Source organism: Oncorhynchus mykiss, chromosome 8, assembly GCF_013265735.2.
Source record: "Oncorhynchus mykiss isolate Arlee chromosome 8, USDA_OmykA_1.1, whole genome shotgun sequence".
NCBI classification, from domain to species: domain Eukaryota; kingdom Metazoa; phylum Chordata; class Actinopteri; order Salmoniformes; family Salmonidae; genus Oncorhynchus; species Oncorhynchus mykiss.
Window position 1 is genome coordinate 87,929,286 of NC_048572.1, and position 21,030 is coordinate 87,950,315.

A 21,030-nucleotide genomic window follows, 5' to 3' on the forward strand; every position below is an offset into this window, starting at 1 on the left:
ACAGGGGGGTCTATAGACATATACCAGACAGACAGACAGGTCTGTAGACATATAGCAGACAGACAGGTCTATAGACATATACCAGACAGACAGGGGAGTCTATAGACATACCAGACAGACAGGGAGGTCTATAGACATATACCAGACAGACAGGGAGGTCTATAGACATATACCAGACAGACAGGTCTATAGACATATACCAGACAGACAGGGGGGTCAATAGACATATACTAGACAGACAGGGGGGTCTATAGAAATATATCAGACAGACAAGGGGGTCTATAGACATATACCAGACAGACAGGGGGTCTATAGACATATACCAGACAGACAGGGAGGTCTATAGACATATACCAGACAGACAGACAGGTCTATAGACATATACCAGACAGACAGACAGGTCTATAGACATATACCAGACAGACAGACAGGTCTATAGACATATACCAGACAGACAGGTCTATAGACATATACTAGACAGACATGGAGGTTTATAGACATATACCAGACAGACAGGGGGGTCTATAGACATATACCAGACAGACAGGGGAGTCTATAGACATACCAGACAGACAGGGAGGTCTATAGACATATACCAGACAGACAGGGAGGTCTATAGACATATACCAGACAGACAGGTCTATAGACATATACCAGACAGACAGGGGGGTCAATAGACATATACTAGACAGACAGGGGGGTCTATAGAAATATATCAGACAGACAAGGGGGTCTATAGACATATACCAGACAGACAGGGGGTCTATAGACATATACCAGACAGACAGGGAGGTCTATAGACATATACCAGACAGACAGACAGGTCTATAGACATATACCAGACAGACAGACAGGTCTATAGACATATACCAGACAGACAGACAGGTCTATAGACATATACCAGACAGACAGGTCTATAGACATATACTAGACAGACATGGAGGTTTATAGACATATACCAGACAGACAGGGGGGTCTATAGACATATACCAGACAGACAGGGGAGTCTATAGACATACCAGACAGACAGGGAGGTCTATAGACATATACCAGACAGACAGGGGGTCTATAGACATATACCAGACAGACAGGGGGGTCTATAGACATATACCAGACAGACAGGGGAGTCTATAGACATATACCAGACAGACAGGGGGGTCTATAGACATATACTAGACAGACAGGGGGTCTATAGACATATACTAGACAGACAGGGGGGTCTATAGACATATACTAGACAGACAGGGGGGTCTATAGACATATACCAGACAGACAGGGGGGTCTATAGACATATACCAGACAGACAGGGGGGTCTATAGACATATACCAGACAGACAGGTCTATAGACATATACCAGACAGACAGGGAGGTCTATAGACATATACCAGACAGACAGGGGGGTCTATAGACATATACCAGACAGACAGGGAGGTCTATAGACATATACCAGACAGACAGGGAGGTCTATAGACATATACCAGACAGACAGGGAGGTCTATAGACATATACCAGACAGACAGACAGGTCTATAGACATATACCAGACAGACAAGGGGGTCGATAGACATATACCAGACAGACAGGTCTATAGACATACCAGACAGACAGGTCTATAGACATATACTAGACAGACAGGGGAGTCTATAGACATATACCAGACAGACAGGGAGGTCTATAGACATATACCAGACAGACAGGGAGGTCTATAGACATATACCAGACAGACAGGGGGGTCTATAGACATATAGCAAACAAACAGGGGGGTCTATAGACATATACCAGACAGACAGACAAGTCTGTAGACATATAGCAGACAGACAGGTCTATAGACATATACCAGACAGACAGGTCGATAGACATATACCAGACAGACAGGGAGGTCTATAGACATATACCAGACAGACAGGGAGGTCTATAGACATATACCAGACAGACAGGTCTATAGACATATACCAGACAGACAGGGGGGTCTATAGACATATACTAGACAGACAGGGGGGTCTATAGACATATATCAGACAGACAAGCGGGTCTATAGACATATACCAGACAGACAGGGGGTCTATAGACATATACCAGACAGACAGGGAGGTCTATAGACATATACCAGACAGACAGACAGGTCTATAGACATATACCAGACAGACAGACAGGTCTATAGACATATACCAGACAGACAGGGGAGTCTATAGACATACCAGACAGACAGGTCTATAGACATATACCAGACAGACAGGGAGGTCTATAGACATATAGCAGACAGACAGGGGGGTCTATAGACATATACCAGACAGACAGGTCTATAGACATATACTAGACAGACATGGAGGTTTATAGACATATACCAGACAGACAGGGGGGTCTATAGACATATACTAGACAGACAGGGGGGTCTATAGACATATACCAGACAGACAGGGGGGTCTATAGACATATACTAGACAGACAGGGGGGTCTATAGACATATACCAGACAGACAGGGGGGTCTATAGACATATACCAGACAGACAGGGAGGTCTATAGACATATACCAGACAGACAGGTCTATAGACATATACCAGACAGACAGGGAGGTCTATAGACATATACCAGACAGACAGGGGGGTCTATAGACATATACCAGACAGACAGGGAGGTCTATAGACATATACCAGACAGACAGGGAGGTCTATAGACATATACCAGACAGACAGGGAGGTCTATAGACATATACCAGACAGACAGGGGGGTCTATAGACATATACCAGACAGACAGGGAGGTCTATAGACATATACCAGACAGACAGGGAGGTCTATAGACATATACCAGACAGACAGGGGGGTCTATAGACATATACCAGACAGACAGGGGGGTCTATAGACATATACCAGACAGACAGGTCTATAGACATATACCAGACAGACAGGGAGGTCTATAGACATATACCAGACAGACAGGGGGGTCTATAGACATATACCAGACAGACAGACAGGTCTATAGACATATACCAGACAGACAAGGGGGTCGATAGACATATACCAGACAGACAGGTCTATAGACATACCAGACAGACAGGTCTATAGACATATACCAGACAGACAGGTCTATAGACATATACCAGACAGACAGGTATATAGACATATACTAGACAGACAGGGGGGTCTATAGACATATACCAGACAGACAGGGGGGGTCTATAGACATATACCAGACAGACAGGGAGGTCTATAGACATATACCAGACAGACAGGGAGGTCTATAGACATATACTAGACAGACAGGGAGGTCTATAGACATATACCAGACAGACATGGGGGTCTATAGACATATACCAGACAGACAGGGAGGTCTATAGACACATACCAGACAGACAGGGAGGTCTATAGACATATACCAGACAGACAGGTCTATAGATATACCAGACAGACAGGGAGGTCTATAGACATATACCAGACAGACAGGGGGTCTATAGACATATACCAGACAGACAGGTCTATAGACATATACCAAACAGACAGGGGGGTCTATAGACATATACTAGACAGACAGGGAGGTCTATAGACATATACCAGACAGACAGGGAGGTCTATAGACATATACCAGACAGACAGGGGGGTCTATAGACATAAACCAGACAGACAGGTCTATAGACATATACCAGACAGACAGACAGGTCTATAGACATATACCAGACAGACAGGGGGTGTACAGTTAGACAGAAATATAGTACAGTCTGAAGGCACATTGGACTTACAGACAGAACACAGACAGCTTTGATGGTGCTAAAATAACGTGGTGAATTTGAATTTTCTATAACAAGGGACAAAAAAAATGATCTATGACAACCTTTATAGGGGAAAGATAAAGGTTATATCAATTCAATAACTCAAACAGGATTGTTTTGAAATCCAAATCGTGCTGCAACACATTGATAATAATGTTGCCTGTATTATATGTAACAAATAATAATGTCTTAGCTGTGATGACCTCAAATATGTTGTGTTTTCATCATTTCAATATATTGTAGTTGCCTACAGGAAAACATTTGTCCTAAGTTGACATGCATTATTTTCTAACAGGAGTTGTTTGACTAACGGTAGTCATTTTTTGTCACAACGGACAGAGGAAAAGACCGTTGTTGAAAACCACAAGTTAGAAATTGTGTTAATTACACTGAAAACCCACAAGTTAAGAGTCATTTCGTTAATTACACTGCACTAACAGTAGATTTAACCTACCTTTCTCTACCTCGGCACAAAAACGCTCCCTTAAAACCGCTACCTAACGTTTTCCTCGCACACACACACACACACACAACACCGATTCATCAAGTAGCATACGCCACAAGAGTCAAAACGAGATGATTCATATTTACCGTTACAATGGTTCGAATCCTTCCGTTTGATTGACGGCTGTACCCCCTTTAAATCCAACACCGCCGCTTTCCTCACAAGGTCCAGGATGAAACTATGCCGTCTATAATAACCGTGCAGTCGGAGGGCGTCAGTTTCTCAGCCACAACGCCGCAGACAGTCGGGCGCCTTACAGATACCGCGTCCGTTTTAACATGATCCAGGAACTAAGCAGTTAGTTGGACTGGAGACGGCTGGCTGGACTGGAGACGGCTGGCTGGACTGGAGACGGCTGGCTGGACCAGTAGTTTAGGCAGAACGAAGAGACACAAGTCAGTGAGGCGTGGCGGGGCTGGGCAGCTCTTCAAGATAACAGAAACCAGCCACTCAGGGGTCAGGAGGAGGAGAAATATAGACTCCCCTTACGATACCGTTAAAAACCCGATGCATGAAGGTGAATGTGTTCGAAACACTCCTGTCTTGATCAACAATATTGTCAAGTCAGAGTACAGATAATGTGGGCAACTTAATCAAAATAATCATTCCCCAATGTCCTCACTGACTTCTAATAGTCAAATCTTAACCATTGTCAAGCCTGACACAAACCTTTCCCCCAGCCATAAAACTCCCCATTAGGCAGCCATTTGTTATTGTAGTCATCATAGTGAGCAGTTCCAGCCTACGGTGCTCTTTAGGTGTGAAAGGGCCAGAAGCCATCAAGTAGCAGTATAGGCTATGACGGCCTAGACCGGCCAAAACCGGACAACGTTAGGCCAATTATGCACCACCCTATGGGACTCCCAATCACAGCTGGTTGTGATACAGCCTGGATTCGAACCAGGGTTTCTATTGTAGGGGAAGGTAGGCAATCTAACAACTCGGTATATGACAGATCCATCCAGGAGCACAACGTCTGGGTGAACCCACTATAACAGCAATGTCTGGTTGAACCCACTATAACAGCAACGTCTGGTTGAACCCACTATAACAGCAACGTCTGGTTGAACCCACTTATAACAGCAACGTCTGGTTGAACCCACTATAACAGCAACGTCTGGTTGAACCCACTATAACAGCAACGTCTGGTTGAACCCACTATAACAGCAACGTCTGGTTGAACCCACTTATAACAGCAACGTCTGGTTGAACCCACTTATAACAGCAACGTCTGGTTGAACCCACTTATAACAGCAACGTCTGGTTGAACCCACTTATAACAGCAACGTCTGGTTGAACCCACTTATAACAGCAACGTCTGGTTGAACCCACTTATAACAGCAACGTCTGGTTGAACCCACTTATAACAGCAACGTCTGGTTGAACCCACTTATAACAGCAACGTCTGGTTGAACCCACTTATAACAGCAACGTCTGGTTGAACCCACTTATAACAGCAATCAACTTGTTCTCCAAATGGCCTTCCTGGTTAAATAAAGGTGAAATAAAAAATGTAAATTAAAAAAATATATACCTTAACATAATTTATAACAGGAGATGATTGTGGACTTCAGGGAAAAAAGAGGACCGAGCACGCCCCCCATTCTCATGGACGGGGCTGTAGAGGAGCAGGTTGAGAGCTTCAAGTTCCTTGTTGTCCACATCACCAACAAACTAACATGGTCCAAACACACCAAGACAGTCGTGAAGAGGGTACGACAAAACCTATTCCCCATCAGGAGACTGAAAAGATTTGGCATGGGTCCTGAGAACCTCAAGAGGTTCAACAGCTGCACCATCGAGAGCTTGGTTGCATCACTGCCTGGTATGGCAACTGCTTTGCCTCCGACCGCAAGGCACTACAGAGGGTAGTGCTTACGGCCCAGTACAATACCAGGGCCAAGCTACCCACCACTGCGACCTGTACGCTCTCGTTGGCTGGCCCTCGCTTCATACTCGTCGCCAAACCCACTGGCTCCAGGTCATCTACAAGACGCTGCTAGGTAAAGTCCTCCCTTATCTCACCTCGCTGGTCACCATAGCAGCACCCACCTGTAGCACGCGCTCCAGCAGGTATATCTCTCTGGTCACCCCCAAAACCAATTCTTACTTTGGCCGCCTCGCCTTCCAGTTCTCTGCTGCCAATGACTGGAACGAACTGCAAAAATCTCGGAAACTGGAAACACTTATCCCCCTCACTAGCTTTAAGCACCAACTGTCAGAGCAGCTCACAGATTACTGCACCTGTACATAACCCACCTATAATTTAGCCCAAACAACTACCTCTTCCCCTACTGTATTTATTTATTTAGCTCCTTTGCACCCCATTATTTCTCTCTACTTTGCACATTCTCCCACTGCAAATCTACCATTCCAGTGTTTTACTTGCTATATTGTAATTACTTTGCCACCATGGCCTTTTTTTTGCCTTTACCTCCCTTATCTCACCTCATTTGCTCACATCGTATATAGACTTGTTTATACTGTATTATTGACTGTATGTTTGTTTTACTCCATGTGTAACTCTGTGTCGTTGTCTGTGTCGAACTGCTTTGCTTTATCTTGGCCAGGTCGCAGTTGTAAATGAGAACTTGTTCTCAACTTGCCTACCTGGTTAAATAAAGGTGAAATAAAAAATGTGATAGAATAACCCCCTACTTTAGTACTAAAATAAAGGTACTAATAGTGAAATAAAATAAAATAAAAAAGCTTCCTGCCATCCAGGACCAGGCGGTGTCAGAGGAAGCCCCCCCCCACCCACCCTACACTGCTACTAGTCTCTGTTATTATCTATGCATAGCCACATTAACAACCCTAAGTGCATGTACATATTATCTCAATTACCACGACTTAACCGGTGCCCCCGCACATTGACTCTGTACCGGTACCGCCTGTATATAGTCTCCACATTGACTCTGTACCGGTACACCCTGTATATAGCCTCCACATTGACTCTGTACCAGTACCCCCTGTATATAGCCTCCACATTGACTCTGTACCGGTACCCCCTGTATATAGCCTCCACATTGACTCTGTACCAGTACACCCTGTATATAGCCTCCACATTGACTCTGTACCGGTACCCCCTGTATATAGCCTCCACATTGTTTCCTGTGTGAATTTAAGTATGCTCTCGCTAATTCTCTCTTTCTTTCTTTCTCTCTCTCGGAGGACCATGCCTCAGAACTACCTGGCATGATGACTCCTTGTTGTCCCCAGTCCACCTGGCCGTGCTGCTGCTCCAGTTTCAACTGTTCTGCCTGCGGCTATGGAACCCTGACCTGTTCACTGTGATTACTATTATTTGACCATGCTGGTCGTTTATGAACATTTGAACACCTTGGCCACGTTCTGTTATAATCTCCACCCGGCACAGCCAGAAGAGGACTGGCCACCCCACATAGCCTGGTTCCTCTAGATTTATTCCTAGGTTTTAGCCTTTCTAGGTAGTTTTTCCTAGCCAACGTGCTTCTACACCTGCATTGCTTGCTGTTTGGGGTTTTAGGCTGGGTGTCTGTACAGCACTTTGAGATATCAGCTGATGTACGAAGGGCTATATAAATACATTTGATTTGATTTGATGATTTTATTTAGCCCGCTATTGTTATTTACTGCTGCTTTTTAATTATTTGTTTTTATTGTTTTTCTTACTTTTTCTTTTAATATATATATTTTAGGTATTTTCTTAAAACTGCATTGATGGTTAAGGGCTTGTAAGTAAGCATTTCACTGTAAGGTCTACCACACCTGTTGTATTCAGCATTTCACTGTAAGGTCTACTACACCTGTTGTATTCAGCATTTCACTGTGAGGTCTACTACACCTGTTGTATTCAGCATTTCACTGTGAGGTCTACCTACACCTGTTGTATTCAGCATTTCACTGTAAGGTCTACTACACCTGTTGTATTCAGCATTTCACTGTGAGGTCTACTACACCTGTTGTATTCAGCATTTCACTGTGAGGTCTACTACACCTGTTGTATTCAGCATTTCACTGTAAGGTCTACTACACCTGTTGTATTCAGCATTTCACTGTGAGGTCTACTACACCTGTTGTATTCAGCATTTCACTGTGAGGTCTACTACACCTGTTGTATTCAGCATTTCACTGTGAGGTCTACTACACCTGTTGTATTCAGCATTTCACTGTAAGGTCTACTACACCTGTTGTATTCAGCATTTCACTGTAAGGTCTACTACACCTGTTGTATTCAGCATTTCACTGTAAGGTCTACTACACCTGTTGTATTCAGCATTTCACTGTGAGGTCTACTACACCTGTTGTATTCAGCATTTCACTATGAGGTCTACTACACCTGTTGTATTCAGCATTTCACTGTAAGGTCTACTACACCTGTTGTATTCAGCATTTCACTGTGAGGTCTACTACACCTGTTGTATTCAGCATTTCACTATGAGGTCTACTACACCTGTTGTATTCAGCATTTTACTGTGAGGTCTACTACACCTGTTGTATTCAGCATTTCACTGTGAGGTCTACTACACCTGTTGTATTCAGCATTTTACTGTGAGGTCTACTACACCTGTTGTATTCAGCATTTCACTGTAAGGTCTACTACACCTGTTGTATTCAGCATTTCACTGTAAGGTCTACTACACCTGTTGTATTCAGCATTTCACTGTGATGTCTACTATACCTGTTGTATTCAGCATTTCACTGTAAGGTCTACCTACACCTGTTGTATTCAGCATTCCACTGTAAGGTCTACTATACCTGTTGTATTCAGCATTTCACTGTAAGGTCTACCTACACCTGTTGTATTCAGCACTTCACTGTGGTGTCTACTACACCTGTTGTATTCAGCATTTCACTGTAAGGTCTACTACACCTGTTGTATTCAGTATCTCACTGTGAGGTCTACTACACCTGTTGTATTCAGCATTTCACTGTAAGGTCTACTACACCTGTTGTATTCAGCATTTCACTGTAAGGTCTACTACACCTGTTGTATTCAGCATTTCACTGTGAGGTCTACTACACCTGTTGTATTCAGCATTTCACTGTAAGGTATACTACACCTGTTGTATTCAGCATTTCACTGTGAGGTCTACTACACCTGCTGTATTCAGCATTTCACTGTGAGGTATACTACACCTGTTGTATTCAGCATTTCACTGTAAGGTATACTACACCTGTTGTATTCAGTATCTCACTGTGAGGTCTACTACACCTGTTGTATTCAGCATTTCACTGTGAGGTCTACTACACCTGTTGTATTCAGCATTTCACTGTAAGGTCTACTACACCTGTTGTATTCAGCATTTCACTGTAAGGTCTACTACACCTGTTGCATTCAGCATTTCACTGTAAGGTCTACTACACCTGTTGCATTCAGCATTTCACTGTGAGGTCTACTACACCTGTTGTATTTAGCATTTCACTGTAAGGTCTACTACACCTGTTGCATTCAGCATTTCACTGTAAGGTCTCCTACACCTGTTGTATTCAGCATTTCACTGTAAGGTCTACTACACCTGTTGTATTCAGCATTTCACTGTGAGGTCTACTACACCTGTTGTATTCAGCATTTCACTGTGAGGTCTACTACACCTGTTGTATTCAGCATTTCACTGTGAGGTCTACTACACCTGTTGTATTCAGCATTTCACTGTAAGGTCTACTACACCTGTTGCATTCAGCATTTCACTGTAAGGTCTACTACACCTGTTGCATTCAGCATTTCACTGTAAGGTCTACTACACCTGTTGTATTCAGCATTTCACTGTAAGGTCTACTACACCTGTTGCATTCAGCATTTCACTGTGAGGTCTACTACACCTGTTGTATTCAGCATTTCACTGTGAGGTCTACTACACCTGTTGTATTCAGCATTTCACTGCGAAGTCTACTACACCTGTTGTATTCAGCATTTCACTGTAAGGTCTGTAAGGTCTACTACACCTGTTGTATTCAGCATTTCACTGTGAGGTCTACTACACCTGTTGTATTCAGCATTTCACTGTGAGGTCTACTACACCTGTTGTATTCAGCATTTCACTGCGAAGTCTACTACACCTGTTGTATTCAGCATTTCACTGTAAGGTCTACTACACCTGTTGTATTCGGGCTCATGTAAACAAATACAACTTGATTTGAACAGTAGCTAGATTTTGGGATGTCATTAGTGGAATGATTTGTGTATGTCGCCACCTACTGGAAAGACACAGTTCTGCCACCGGCAGAGATTTTGCTCAAAAGAATAAACACTCCTTCTCCGAACACATAAAACACCAGCCGGACGACTCGTCAACATCGCTGCGGCCAAACGCCACGCCCACTAGCGTTTATTGCACGGAGATTTGAGGGTTTATTTATTCGCAAAAGAAGCGAAAGACAAAACTGCAGATATGTCGTAAAACAGTGTGCAGGTTGGAAGACCAGAAGTACAAAAAAATAAAAAATAAACAAAGGTTTGTTCAGTCAGTTAAACAAATCATATTCATTATAACATTGTACATTACTTTAGTATACAAGAAAAAACAACATGTTTGATTATGTGTGTGTGTGTGTGTAAATCAGGCTATATGGAGGGGAATATTGGGTAGTTTGGTTCATCAGGCTGACCCCCAGTCTTCATGGTTCATCAGGCTGACCTCCAGTCTCCATGGAGATTACTGAGTAGTTTGGGTCATCAGGCTGACCTCCAGTCTACATGGAGGAGATTACTGAGTAGTTTGGGTCATCAGGCTGACCTCCAGTCTACATGGAGGAGATTACTGAGTAGTTTGGTTCATCAGGCTGACCCCCAGTCTCCATGGAGGAGATTACTGAGTAGTTTGGTTCATCAGGCTGACCCCCAGTCTTCATGGATCAGATTACAGAGTAGTCTGGTTCATCAGGCTGACCCCCAGTCTCCATGGATCAGATTACAGAGTAGTCCGGTTCATCAGGCTGACCTCCAGTCTTTGCTTGAAGTTATTGAGGGATGATGAGGTTTTGGCAATATGAAGATAAAAATGGTACCTCTGTATCTGATAAGAGAATTGACCGCGTGAGGTGCAGCAGTGTGAAGGTTTTCACAACGTCTCGTGTTATACAGATGGATTTCAGAATTAACCTGGAAGAATCCATTGAAGGGTAAACTGCCTGGGTGATATAAGTATTTGTAGAGGAAAGTGCGTAAGTGTGGCAATTAATAAAAACGCTACGTAGCAACGGTTTGGAAGTACGACACTAAAAAAAAAAAAAAGGTTGAGATGACACACAAAAAAAAAAACCAGCAAGACATTATTTTAATTCACAACCAATAAAATTTATTCAATTATATATTACAAATATGTACATGTCATGTAACAAGTAAAATATTAAAATAGAAATTTTTTTTTAGAACGATCGTTGAAAAGGCAATATGTTGAAAAAATAGTTTTTTTGTTGTTGTGATCTCACATCGAAACTGTAAAAGTTTAGCTTTTTTTTCTCCATCTATTTCTATAGAAGAATTTTGCCACAACAAAATGGTTATTCTTTTAATGTGTGCGACACACCACCTAAAAAGAACAACACACAGGAGGTTGAGGAACTGTACAGTGATGTGTCCAAAACAGTACCCTAGTCCCTATATAGTTTAGACCAGGGCCCGCATAGTTCACTACAACTGAATATTTTTATTATTTTTTTTAAATGAGTACCACTTCAGCGCTGTGGCGACACTAGACCCCAACGGCACCCAGACTGCTCAAATCATAGGCCTAACAAATCCGATTTTAGCCTAACAATGATGTTGGATGCCTCAAGAGGAATTGTAGGCGATAGCCAGCTATGGGTACTTGGTAATTAGCTGTTTTTCTTTCACTAGCCAACTAGAAATACATTTAAAATGTACAAAATCAGGGCTTTCTGACAAGGTGGGGCTGATGTAGGACTAAGGTTGGGGTGGTGGGGGGGGGGGGGGGGGGGGGGGGGGGGTCAGTCAACTTCCCCCTCAGGAAATTGGAGCATTTTTTGAAAAACCTGTAACTCATCTCCTGAAACCTAGTCTTAAATTATAATCAAACAAGAAGTATTGTGTTTGCTCTTAAATTAAATTGTGGTGGTCTCAATAACACATTTTTCTAGGTTCAATTTAGGGGTAATGACAGTCGTTTGGTAGTTTACAGTCTCATCCCTGCAACTCCCGTACGGACTCGGGAGAGGCGAAGGTTGAGAGCCGTGCGTCCTCCGAAACACAACCAAGCCGCACCGCTTCTTGGCACAACGCCCACTTAACCCGGAAGCCAAACCGCACCAATGTGTCGGAGGAAACGCCGTACACCTGGCGACCGTGTCAGCGTGCACTGCGCCCGGTCTGCCAGAGGAGCCGCTAGAGCGCGATGGGACAAGGACATCCCTGCCCGGCCAAACCCCTCCCCTAACCCGGACGACGCTGGGCCAATTGTGCGCAGCCCCATGGGTCTCCTGGTCACAGCCGGCAGTGACAGTCTGGATTTGAACCCAGAATCTCTGGTGGCACAGCCTTAAGACCATTTACACTGCGCCACCCCAGTAACGACTATTCTAACAAATAACTGTCTTTATGTCCATAGTCACTCAAATGTAAACGGGCTTCTTCATTTTGTTTGTGGAGAAAATTCAGAATAATGAAATTACTGGATGCAATGTAGTCGTTAACATAATGCCTGCTAATGTTTAACAGTCTGACATAACTTTCTACGAAGGACGGTATCAGCGGGGAAACAGCAGCTCTCTGCCATGTCTGTTTCCATCCACACAGCGACGCGCGCTGAACTTCAGCAACACCGCACGTTCCCCTTTTCTCGTTAATGCGCTCCCGACCTACTACCATGACGGAAATCAAAATGTCCAGGCAAGAAAGTTCTCGCTTAGTTGACTAAACGCTGTAGCTAACTACCTTCGCCGTAGTGAGCCCTCAGCGAAGGAGCTAACTACCTTCGCCGTAGTGAGCCCTCAGCGAAGGAGCCAACTACCTTCGCCGTAGTGACCCCTCAGCGAAGGAGCCAACTACCTTCGCCGTAGTGAGCCCTCAGCGAAGGAGCCAACTACCTTCGCCGTAGTGAGCCCTCAGCGAAGGAGCTAACTACCTTCGCCGTAGTGACCCCTTAGCGAAGGAGCTAACTACCTTCGCCGTAGTGAGCCCTCAGCGAAGGAGCTAACTACCTTCGCCGTAGTGACCCCTCAGCGAAGGAGCTAACTACCTTCGCCGTAGTGAGCCCTCAGCGAAGGAGCCAACTACCTTCGCCGTAGTGAGCCCTCAGCGAAGGAGCCAACTACCTTCGCCGTAGTGAGCCCTCAGCGAAGGAGCTAACTACCCTCGCCGTAGTGAGCCCTCAACGAAGGAGCTAACTACCTTCGCCGTAGTGAGCCCTCAGCGAAGGAGCCAACTACCTTCGCCGTAGTGAGCCCTCAGCGAAGGAGCTAACTACCCTCGCCGTAGTGAGCCCTCAACGAAGGAGCTAACTACCTTCGCCGTAGTGAGCCCTCAGCGAAGGAGCCAACTACCTTCGCCGTAGTGAGCCCTCAGCGAAGGAGCTAACTACCCTCGCCGTAGTGAGCCCTTAGCGAAGGAGCCAACTACCTTCGACGTAGTGACCCCTTAGCGAAGGAGCCAACTACGAAATAATAGTTACGTGCTTGACTAACACCATACAATTTCGGGAAATGTTTTCATGCCGTTTTTTTCCCTCATCCATCAGTGATATCAACAGACCAAGTGGAGAGCTGCCATCTTGCTGGAGGGGGGAAAGCTAAAAATCTGTTCTATTCGCCCAAGTCCCCTGATTGGCTCAGCTCCAACGTCAGACAGTCGAGTCAACAAAAAAACCACACTAATTCTGCCAACTAGAAGCCTGTTCATATGTATTTTAAGGTTGTTTTTCATACCAGAGTACTTTGGACTATGTTACGCAAACTGCACGCAGGTTGGGAGGTCTGCAATACTTTTTGACAAGAGCCTGCATAGGGCCCTGGTCTAAAGTAGTTCACTATATAGGGAATAGGGTTCTGTAGGGCTCTGGTCTAAAGTAGTTCACTACATAGGGAATAGGGTTCCATAGGGCTCTGGTCTAAAGTAGTTCACTATATAGGGAATAGGGTTAGGGCCCTGGTCTAAAGTAGTTCACTATATAGGGAATAGGGTTCCATAGGGCTCTGGTCTAAAGTAGTGCACTACATAGGGAATAGGGTTAGGGCCCTGGTCTAAAGTAGTGCACTACATAGGGAATAGGGTTCCATTGGGCTCTGGTCTAAAGCAGTGCACTATATAGGGAAACGGGTACCATTTTAGACACAAACTTTGTTTGTGAAAGGACAGAACAAAACGAAAGGGAAAGATCTGAGTGACTTCAGTTAAACCTCCATCACAACAGTCCACGGTAGAAGCTTCTTCTGGGATCAGGAAATAAGAGCTACAAACGGCAACAGCATGCACAGCATCCAAATCACCAGTCAAAGACATAACACGTTGATGTTGGTTGCGTGGATCCAACTCCAGATGGGAATAAAAAGCAAAAAAAAACAAAACAAAAATGATAGAACCAAAAAAGGAACAACAGAATCTGACCCCGACATTCTCAAAGAGTTACGCCAACAACATTGATTTCAACAACAGTAACAACAACAAGGACCTTGACAGAGAGAAAGACGGACTCGATACAAAATTTAAAATAAACGTCGGTCCATTAAAACAGACGAAAACTTCTAAAAAAAAAAATTAAAAAAAAAAGATTTTTTTTACAATCAAAATATTTATTAGCAATTTTTTCTGTACAAGTTTCAAACCATCATTACATGGGTTATTTACAAATGCACAATCTGTCTGTAGAAAATAAGTTAAAAAAGAAAGTCTGTGTACGATGTAATAAACACTTAAAAACAAAAGTGGAATTGAAATGGGTTTTTTTTTCCTTCTCCTTCTCCTGTTGTTTTGTAACCCTGCTCGACGAGGGAGGTGCCGAGGAATGGGTGACTCCATAGGGGAACATCAGGAGGTGTAGAGATATGGTCGACTCCATAGGGGAACATCCGGAGGTGTAGAGGGCAGAGAGATGGTCGACTCCATAGGGGAACATCAGGAGGTGTAGAGGGCAGAGAGATGGTCGACTCCATAGGGAACATCAGGAGGTGTAGAGGGCAGAGAGATGGTCGACTCCATAGGGAACATCAGGAGGTGTAGAGGGCAGAGGGATGGTCGACTCCATAGGGAACATCAGGAGGTGTAGAGGGCAGAGAGATGGTCGACTCCATAGGGAACATCAGGAGGTGTAGAGGGCAGAGGGATGGTCAACTCGATAGGGAACATCAGGAGGTGTAGAGGGCAGAGTGATGGTCGACTCCATAAGGAACATCAGGAGGTGTAGAGGGCAGAGAGATGGTCGACTCCATAGGGAACATCAGGAGGTGTAGAGGGCAGAGAGATGGTCGACTCCATAGGGGAACATCAGGAGGTGCAGAGATATGGTCGACTCCATAAGGAACATCAGGAGGTGTAGAGGGCAGAGAGATGGTCGACTCCATAGGGAACATCAGGAGGTGTAGAGGGCAGAGAGATGGTCGACTCCATAGGGAAACATCAGGAGGTGTAGAGGGCAGAGATATGGTCGACTCCATAGGGAAACATCAGGAGGTGTAGAGAGATGGTCGACCCCATAGGGAAACATCAGGAGGTGTAGAGAGATGGTCGACTCCATAGGGAAACATCAGGAGGTGCAGAGAGATGGTCGACCCCATAGGGAAACATCAGGAGGTGTAGAGGGCAGAGTGATGGTCGACTCCATAAGGAACATCAGGAGGTGTAGAGGGCAGAGAGATGGTCGACTCCATAGGGAACATCAGGAGGTGTAGAGGGCAGAGAGATGGTCGACTCCATAGGGGAACATCAGGAGGTGCAGAGATATGGTCGACTCCATAAGGAACATCAGGAGGTGTAGAGGGCAGAGAGATGGTCGACTCCATAGGGAACATCAGGAGGTGTAGAGGGCAGAGATATGGTCGACTCCATAGGGAACATCAGGAGGTGTAGAGGGCAGAGAGATGGTCGACTCCATAGGGAAACATCAGGAGGTGTAGAGAGATGGTCGACCCCATAGGGAAACATCAGGAGGTGTAGAGAGATGGTCGACTCCATAGGGAAACATCAGGAGGTGCAGAGAGATGGTCGACCCCATAGGGAAACATCAGGAGGTGTAGAGATATGGTCGACTCCATAGGGAACATCAGGAGGTGCAGAGATATGGTCGACTCCATAAGGAACATCAGCAATGGCACCCTATTTTCTATACACTTCACATAGTGCCCTATATAGGGAATAGTATCCATGCTTGGTCTCTCTCTGGCGCGCTCTCCTCTCAGCAGACAGCAGCACCTGGCGCTGCCCCAACCTTTACCCAGCCTCGGGCCCTGGCCCCTGGGGTGAGTGAATGGTCTGGGCCCCCGAGCCTTGGTGGAGCTCCAGGCCTGTCCAGAACAGAATAAGCAGTCAATGTGCCACTAGGGAGGATAAGGCCAGGCCTCTTGGTGTAGGAGGGAGGGAGGTCTGTGGTGTCTACCATAGGAGCTCAGTGGTAAAACAGCCACATGTCGAGAAGTGCTGCTCACACACACACACACACACACACACACACTAGTGGTGCTCTCTACACATATCTATGTTCCAAGTGCCTCACGGTTTCCATCCCTTCATCTCTTCATCACCGGTAGATAGGCCACTAGATGATCCTTCCTAATCATCGGTCCCCTGACTGCCGGTCCGAGCCTAAAGGTCACGGGTCATATGGGCGTGAGGTCAAAGTCGTCGTTGACCTCTACCAGGGGGATGTAGAACTCGGATATCTCGAAGATGGAGGTGGACTTGTACACGACTGGATCCAGCTCCTGGAGTTTCAGCTGCCAATGGAGACGCTGGACAGCATTAAGAGCTGCTGCCTCGTGCTGCTGCCTCATCAGAAGACACGTCTGGGGGGGGGAGAGACAGCGAGAGAGAGAGACAGCGAGAGAGAGAGAGAGAGCGACAGCGAGAGAGACAGCGAGAGAGAGAGAGACAGCGAGAGAGAGAGAGACAGCGAGAGAGAGAGAGACAGCGAGAGAGAGAGAGACAGCGAGAGAGAGACAGCGAGAGAGAGAGAGACAGCGAGAGAGAGAGAGACAGCGAGAGAGAGAGAGACAGCGAGAGAGAGAGAGACAGCGAGAGAGAGAGAGACAGCGAGAGAGAGAGAGACAGCGAGAGAGAGAGAGACAGCGAGAGAGAGACAGCGAGAGAGAGAAAGAGACAGCAAGAGCGAGAGAGAGAGAGAGACAGCGAGAGAGAGAGAGACAGCGAGAGAGAGAGAGACAGCGAGAGAGAGAGAGACAGCGAGAGAGAGAGAGACAGCGAGAGAGAGAGAGACAGCGAGAGAGAGAAAGAGACAGCAAGAGCGAGAGAGAGAGAGAGACAGCGAGAGAGAGAGAGACAGCGAGAGAGAGAGAGACAGCGAGAGAGAGAGAGACAGCGAGAGAGAGAGAGACAGCGAGAGAGAGACAGCGAGAGAGAGAGAGACAGCGAGAGAGAGAGAGACAGCGAGAGAGAGAGAGACAGCGAGAGAGAGAGAGACAGCGAGAGAGAGACAGCGAGAGAGAGAAAGAGACAGCAAGAGCGAGAGAGAGAGAGAGACAGCGAGAGAGAGAGAGACAGCGAGAGAGAGAGAGACAGCGAGAGAGAGACAGCGAGAGAGAGAGAGACAGCGAGAGAGAGAGAGACAGCGAGAGAGAGACAGCGAGAGAGAGAAAGAGACAGCAAGAGCGAGAGAGAGAGAGAGACAGCGAGAGAGAGAGAGACAGCGAGAGAGAGAGAGACAGCGAGAGAGAGAGAGACAGCGAGAGAGAGAGAGAGACAGCGAGAGAGAGAGAGACAGCGAGAGAGAGAGAGAATACATCAAATATTAAACAATTGGATGACACTGGATATGTTTGATTCGCAAATTTGAGGTTGTTTCTGAAATATTGACGGTTCAAATCATCTTAAAACTCATGTGGTTCTACAGGATGAATGATCCATGCCATTGGCTACATGCTCAAAAAATATATTTCCAGATTGCAAGTACTGCGGATATTGTTTTTCAGAGAAATCTTACCTTGAGTTTATCAAACTTGTCGTCCACATCTTGTAACCAGGACATGAACTGGCGGGCGTTGAAACGATCCCGCACCGACGTCTTGCCATCTTGGTCACCCTGGAAACCAAAACAAAAACACACAAACGTAAACATCATTAGTACAACGTTACTCAGAACTGTCAGTATTAACGTTCGAGTTCTGTTAAAACCCATCATGGTTTAAAAACACTTGTTGTAAAAAGCACTTTGTGTCAACAAGTAAGTCTCTCTGAATGAAAGCGAAAGGCCTCAAATGGAAACCTAACTGCTGTTGTCAAAATAATTTTAAAAATAAATTTGATTAGTTGATTGTGGCCAACTTATCCATTCTACAGAACATTATCAATTCGGAATAAATGTGATTGATGCCAAACTTACTGATTCTACGGTGCGTGACATCATGCCACTTGCCTGGGCATCCTGAGGCATGTTATACACTTCCGCGTCCAATAGCACGGTGCATGCACTGAACGGGAGCGTCTGATTGGCTAGCGTTCTGGCGGCCCGGTAGTGGACTCGTAACACTTCCTGCTCGTTGGAAACGATCAACTTTTCCTGAAGGAAAAAAAAAAGAGGGAGTTAAGTTAAGACTAGAATAAGGAATGAATGAGTTGGGTTTAATAGTTGAGACAGAATGATGGTTTGGGATGAGTTAGACAGCAGAGTGAAGGAAAAGCAGCCAACATCTAGTGGAAAACCTTCCCAGAAGAGTGGAGGCTGTTATAGCAGCAATGTTCCAACATCTAGTGGAAAGCCTTCCCAGAAGAGTGGAGGCTGTTATAGCAGCAATGTTCCAACATCTAGCGGAAAGCCGTCCCAGAAGAGTGGAGGCTGTTATAGCAGCAATGTTCCAACATCTAGTGGAAAACCTTCCCAGAAGAGTGGAGGCTGTTATAGCAGCAATGTTCCAACATCTAGTGGAAAGTCTTCCCAGAAGAGTGGAGGCTGTTATAGCAGCAATGTTCCAACATCTAGTGGAAAGCCTTCCCAGAAGAGTGGAGGCTGTTATAGCAGCAATGTTCCAACATCTAGTGGAAAGCCTTCCCAGAAGAGTGGAGGCTGTTATAGCAGCAATGTTCCAACATCTAGTGGAAAGCCTTCCCAGAAGAGTGGAGGCTGTTATAGCAGCAATGTTCCAACATCTAGCGGAAAGCCGTCCCAGAAGAGTGGAGGCTGTTATAGCAGCAATGTTCCAACATCTAGTGGAAAGCCTTCCCAGAAGAGTGGAGGCTGTTATAGCAGCAATGTTCCAACATCTAGTGGAAAGCCTTCCCAGAAGAGTGGAGGCTGTTATAGCAGCAATGTTCCATCATCTAGTGGAAAGCCTTCCCAGAAGAGTGGTGGCTGTTACAGCAGCAAAGAGGGGCTACCACCTCATATTAATACCCATGATTTTGGAATGAGAAGTTTGACGAGCAGGTGTCTGTAGCTCAGTATTTGTTATTTCTTTGTCACTTTTGCTCGTTTTTAAAATCAAGAAACACAATCATGTTGGACCCGACTGTAGATCAAAGCTGTACAGGAAGATTGAATAGGCTTTTGAGTTGAATCACTCCACATACCCGTTCAATGCTGTGTTGCAAGCGTAGCTTCATACGAACGACTTCCTGTTGTTTAAACATCTCCTTCAGTTGGTCCGGTAGAGACGGAGGGGGAGTTATCTGTTAAGAGAGACAAATAAACACGACAAATAAGTTCAACATCGTGAAGCTTTTAAGATTTGTTTAATAAAACCCTTTTTAAATGCTGATGTCTTGAGTCGAAGGACTTGGGCAATTAAAATAAAACATTTACCAGAACTAGCTATTCTTTAAAAAAATATATATATATTTTTTTAAATGGAGGAAACAACAAGAAACGACACAGGGAAAAGAAACCCCGGGGACAAAAGAAAAGGACAGAAGAGTGGAGATGCACTCAAGTGTCCGTAGAGCTTTCTAGTCAAAGAGCAAAATGAATAAGTCCTGGAGACTGAACCCTGACTCATATAAGAGGAGACGACTAAATGACAGTTGATTAAAACACATTTTTTAGAACTCCAGACTCACAGTTGGAATACAGAGTTTGCTGAGCGGGTTCCCGTCTAGCAGGTACGATCCGGTAAAAGTCACGTATTCGTCGTAATACTGCGGCGGCTGGGGGATGACGCTCAGCAGCACTTTACGCTTCTCCTCGATCTTCTTGCGGATGTGCAGGAACTCGTAGTAAGGGTTGGCCCTCTCCGTCTGGTACGGTTGAATCTCCTCCAGCTTCAGAGAGTCAACGATGGACGCCAGAGACTCCTGATGAGGAAGGAGAGAAGAGAAATACGGTAAGGTAAGGCAGAGGAGATAACTTTACTGTCCCCCAAGGTAAGATATGTTGTCCCGAATGTCCACTCTTACAACTAGACCGACCTCTCCTTATCCCTGTCCCTCCTCCCTTTCACCTACCCTCTCTCCCCCTTCTCTTCAAAACATCAATACTCCTCTACTTCCTTTCCCTTTCCTCTCTCCTTCCCTCCTCATTCCTATTCCTTTCCTCTATCCTTCCCTACTTCCTTTCCCTTCCCTCCTTACTTTCTCATTCCTATTCCTTTCCTTTCCATTCCTATTCCTTTCCTCTATCCTTCCCTCCTTCCTTTCCTTTCCCTTTCCTCCTTCCCTCCTTCCCCTTTC

At 45.3% G+C, this 21,030-nt stretch overlaps 2 protein-coding genes and 1 long non-coding RNA gene across 5 annotated transcripts in view; all 3 read right to left on the reverse strand.

Annotated features, from left to right (window-relative positions):
• Positions 1-4,720, reverse strand: part of LOC110530873 (twisted gastrulation protein homolog 1-A-like) — a 42,780-nt gene extending 38,060 nt beyond the window's left edge. The window contains exon 1 of the mRNA XM_036986655.1: positions 4,355-4,720. The gene's annotated coding sequence lies outside the window, so the exon portion shown is untranslated. The remainder of the gene's footprint in view (positions 1-4,354) is intronic.
• A 6,802-nt stretch (positions 4,721-11,522) lies between these two features.
• Positions 11,523-14,328, reverse strand: LOC110530858. The gene is made up of 2 exons (XR_005052994.1): positions 13,217-14,328; positions 11,523-13,178 (listed from the first exon to the last, which is right to left on the reverse strand). It is a non-coding gene; the product is annotated as an uncharacterized LOC110530858 (long non-coding RNA).
• A 645-nt stretch (positions 14,329-14,973) lies between these two features.
• The window catches only part of LOC110531046 (ankyrin repeat domain-containing protein 12), a 56,862-nt gene continuing 50,805 nt past the window's right edge, over positions 14,974-21,030 (reverse strand). For all 3 annotated transcript variants that reach the window (XM_036986658.1, XM_036986656.1, XM_036986657.1), the window contains 5 exons: positions 20,422-20,655; positions 19,936-20,034; positions 18,752-18,928; positions 18,353-18,451; positions 14,974-17,198 (listed from right to left, as the gene is read on the reverse strand). In XM_036986658.1, coding sequence (XP_036842553.1) covers positions 17,013-17,198; positions 18,353-18,451; positions 18,752-18,928; positions 19,936-20,034; positions 20,422-20,655 — 795 coding nt within the window. In that variant the 3' untranslated portion in view covers positions 14,974-17,012. The remainder of the gene's footprint in view (positions 17,199-18,352; positions 18,452-18,751; positions 18,929-19,935; positions 20,035-20,421; positions 20,656-21,030) is intronic.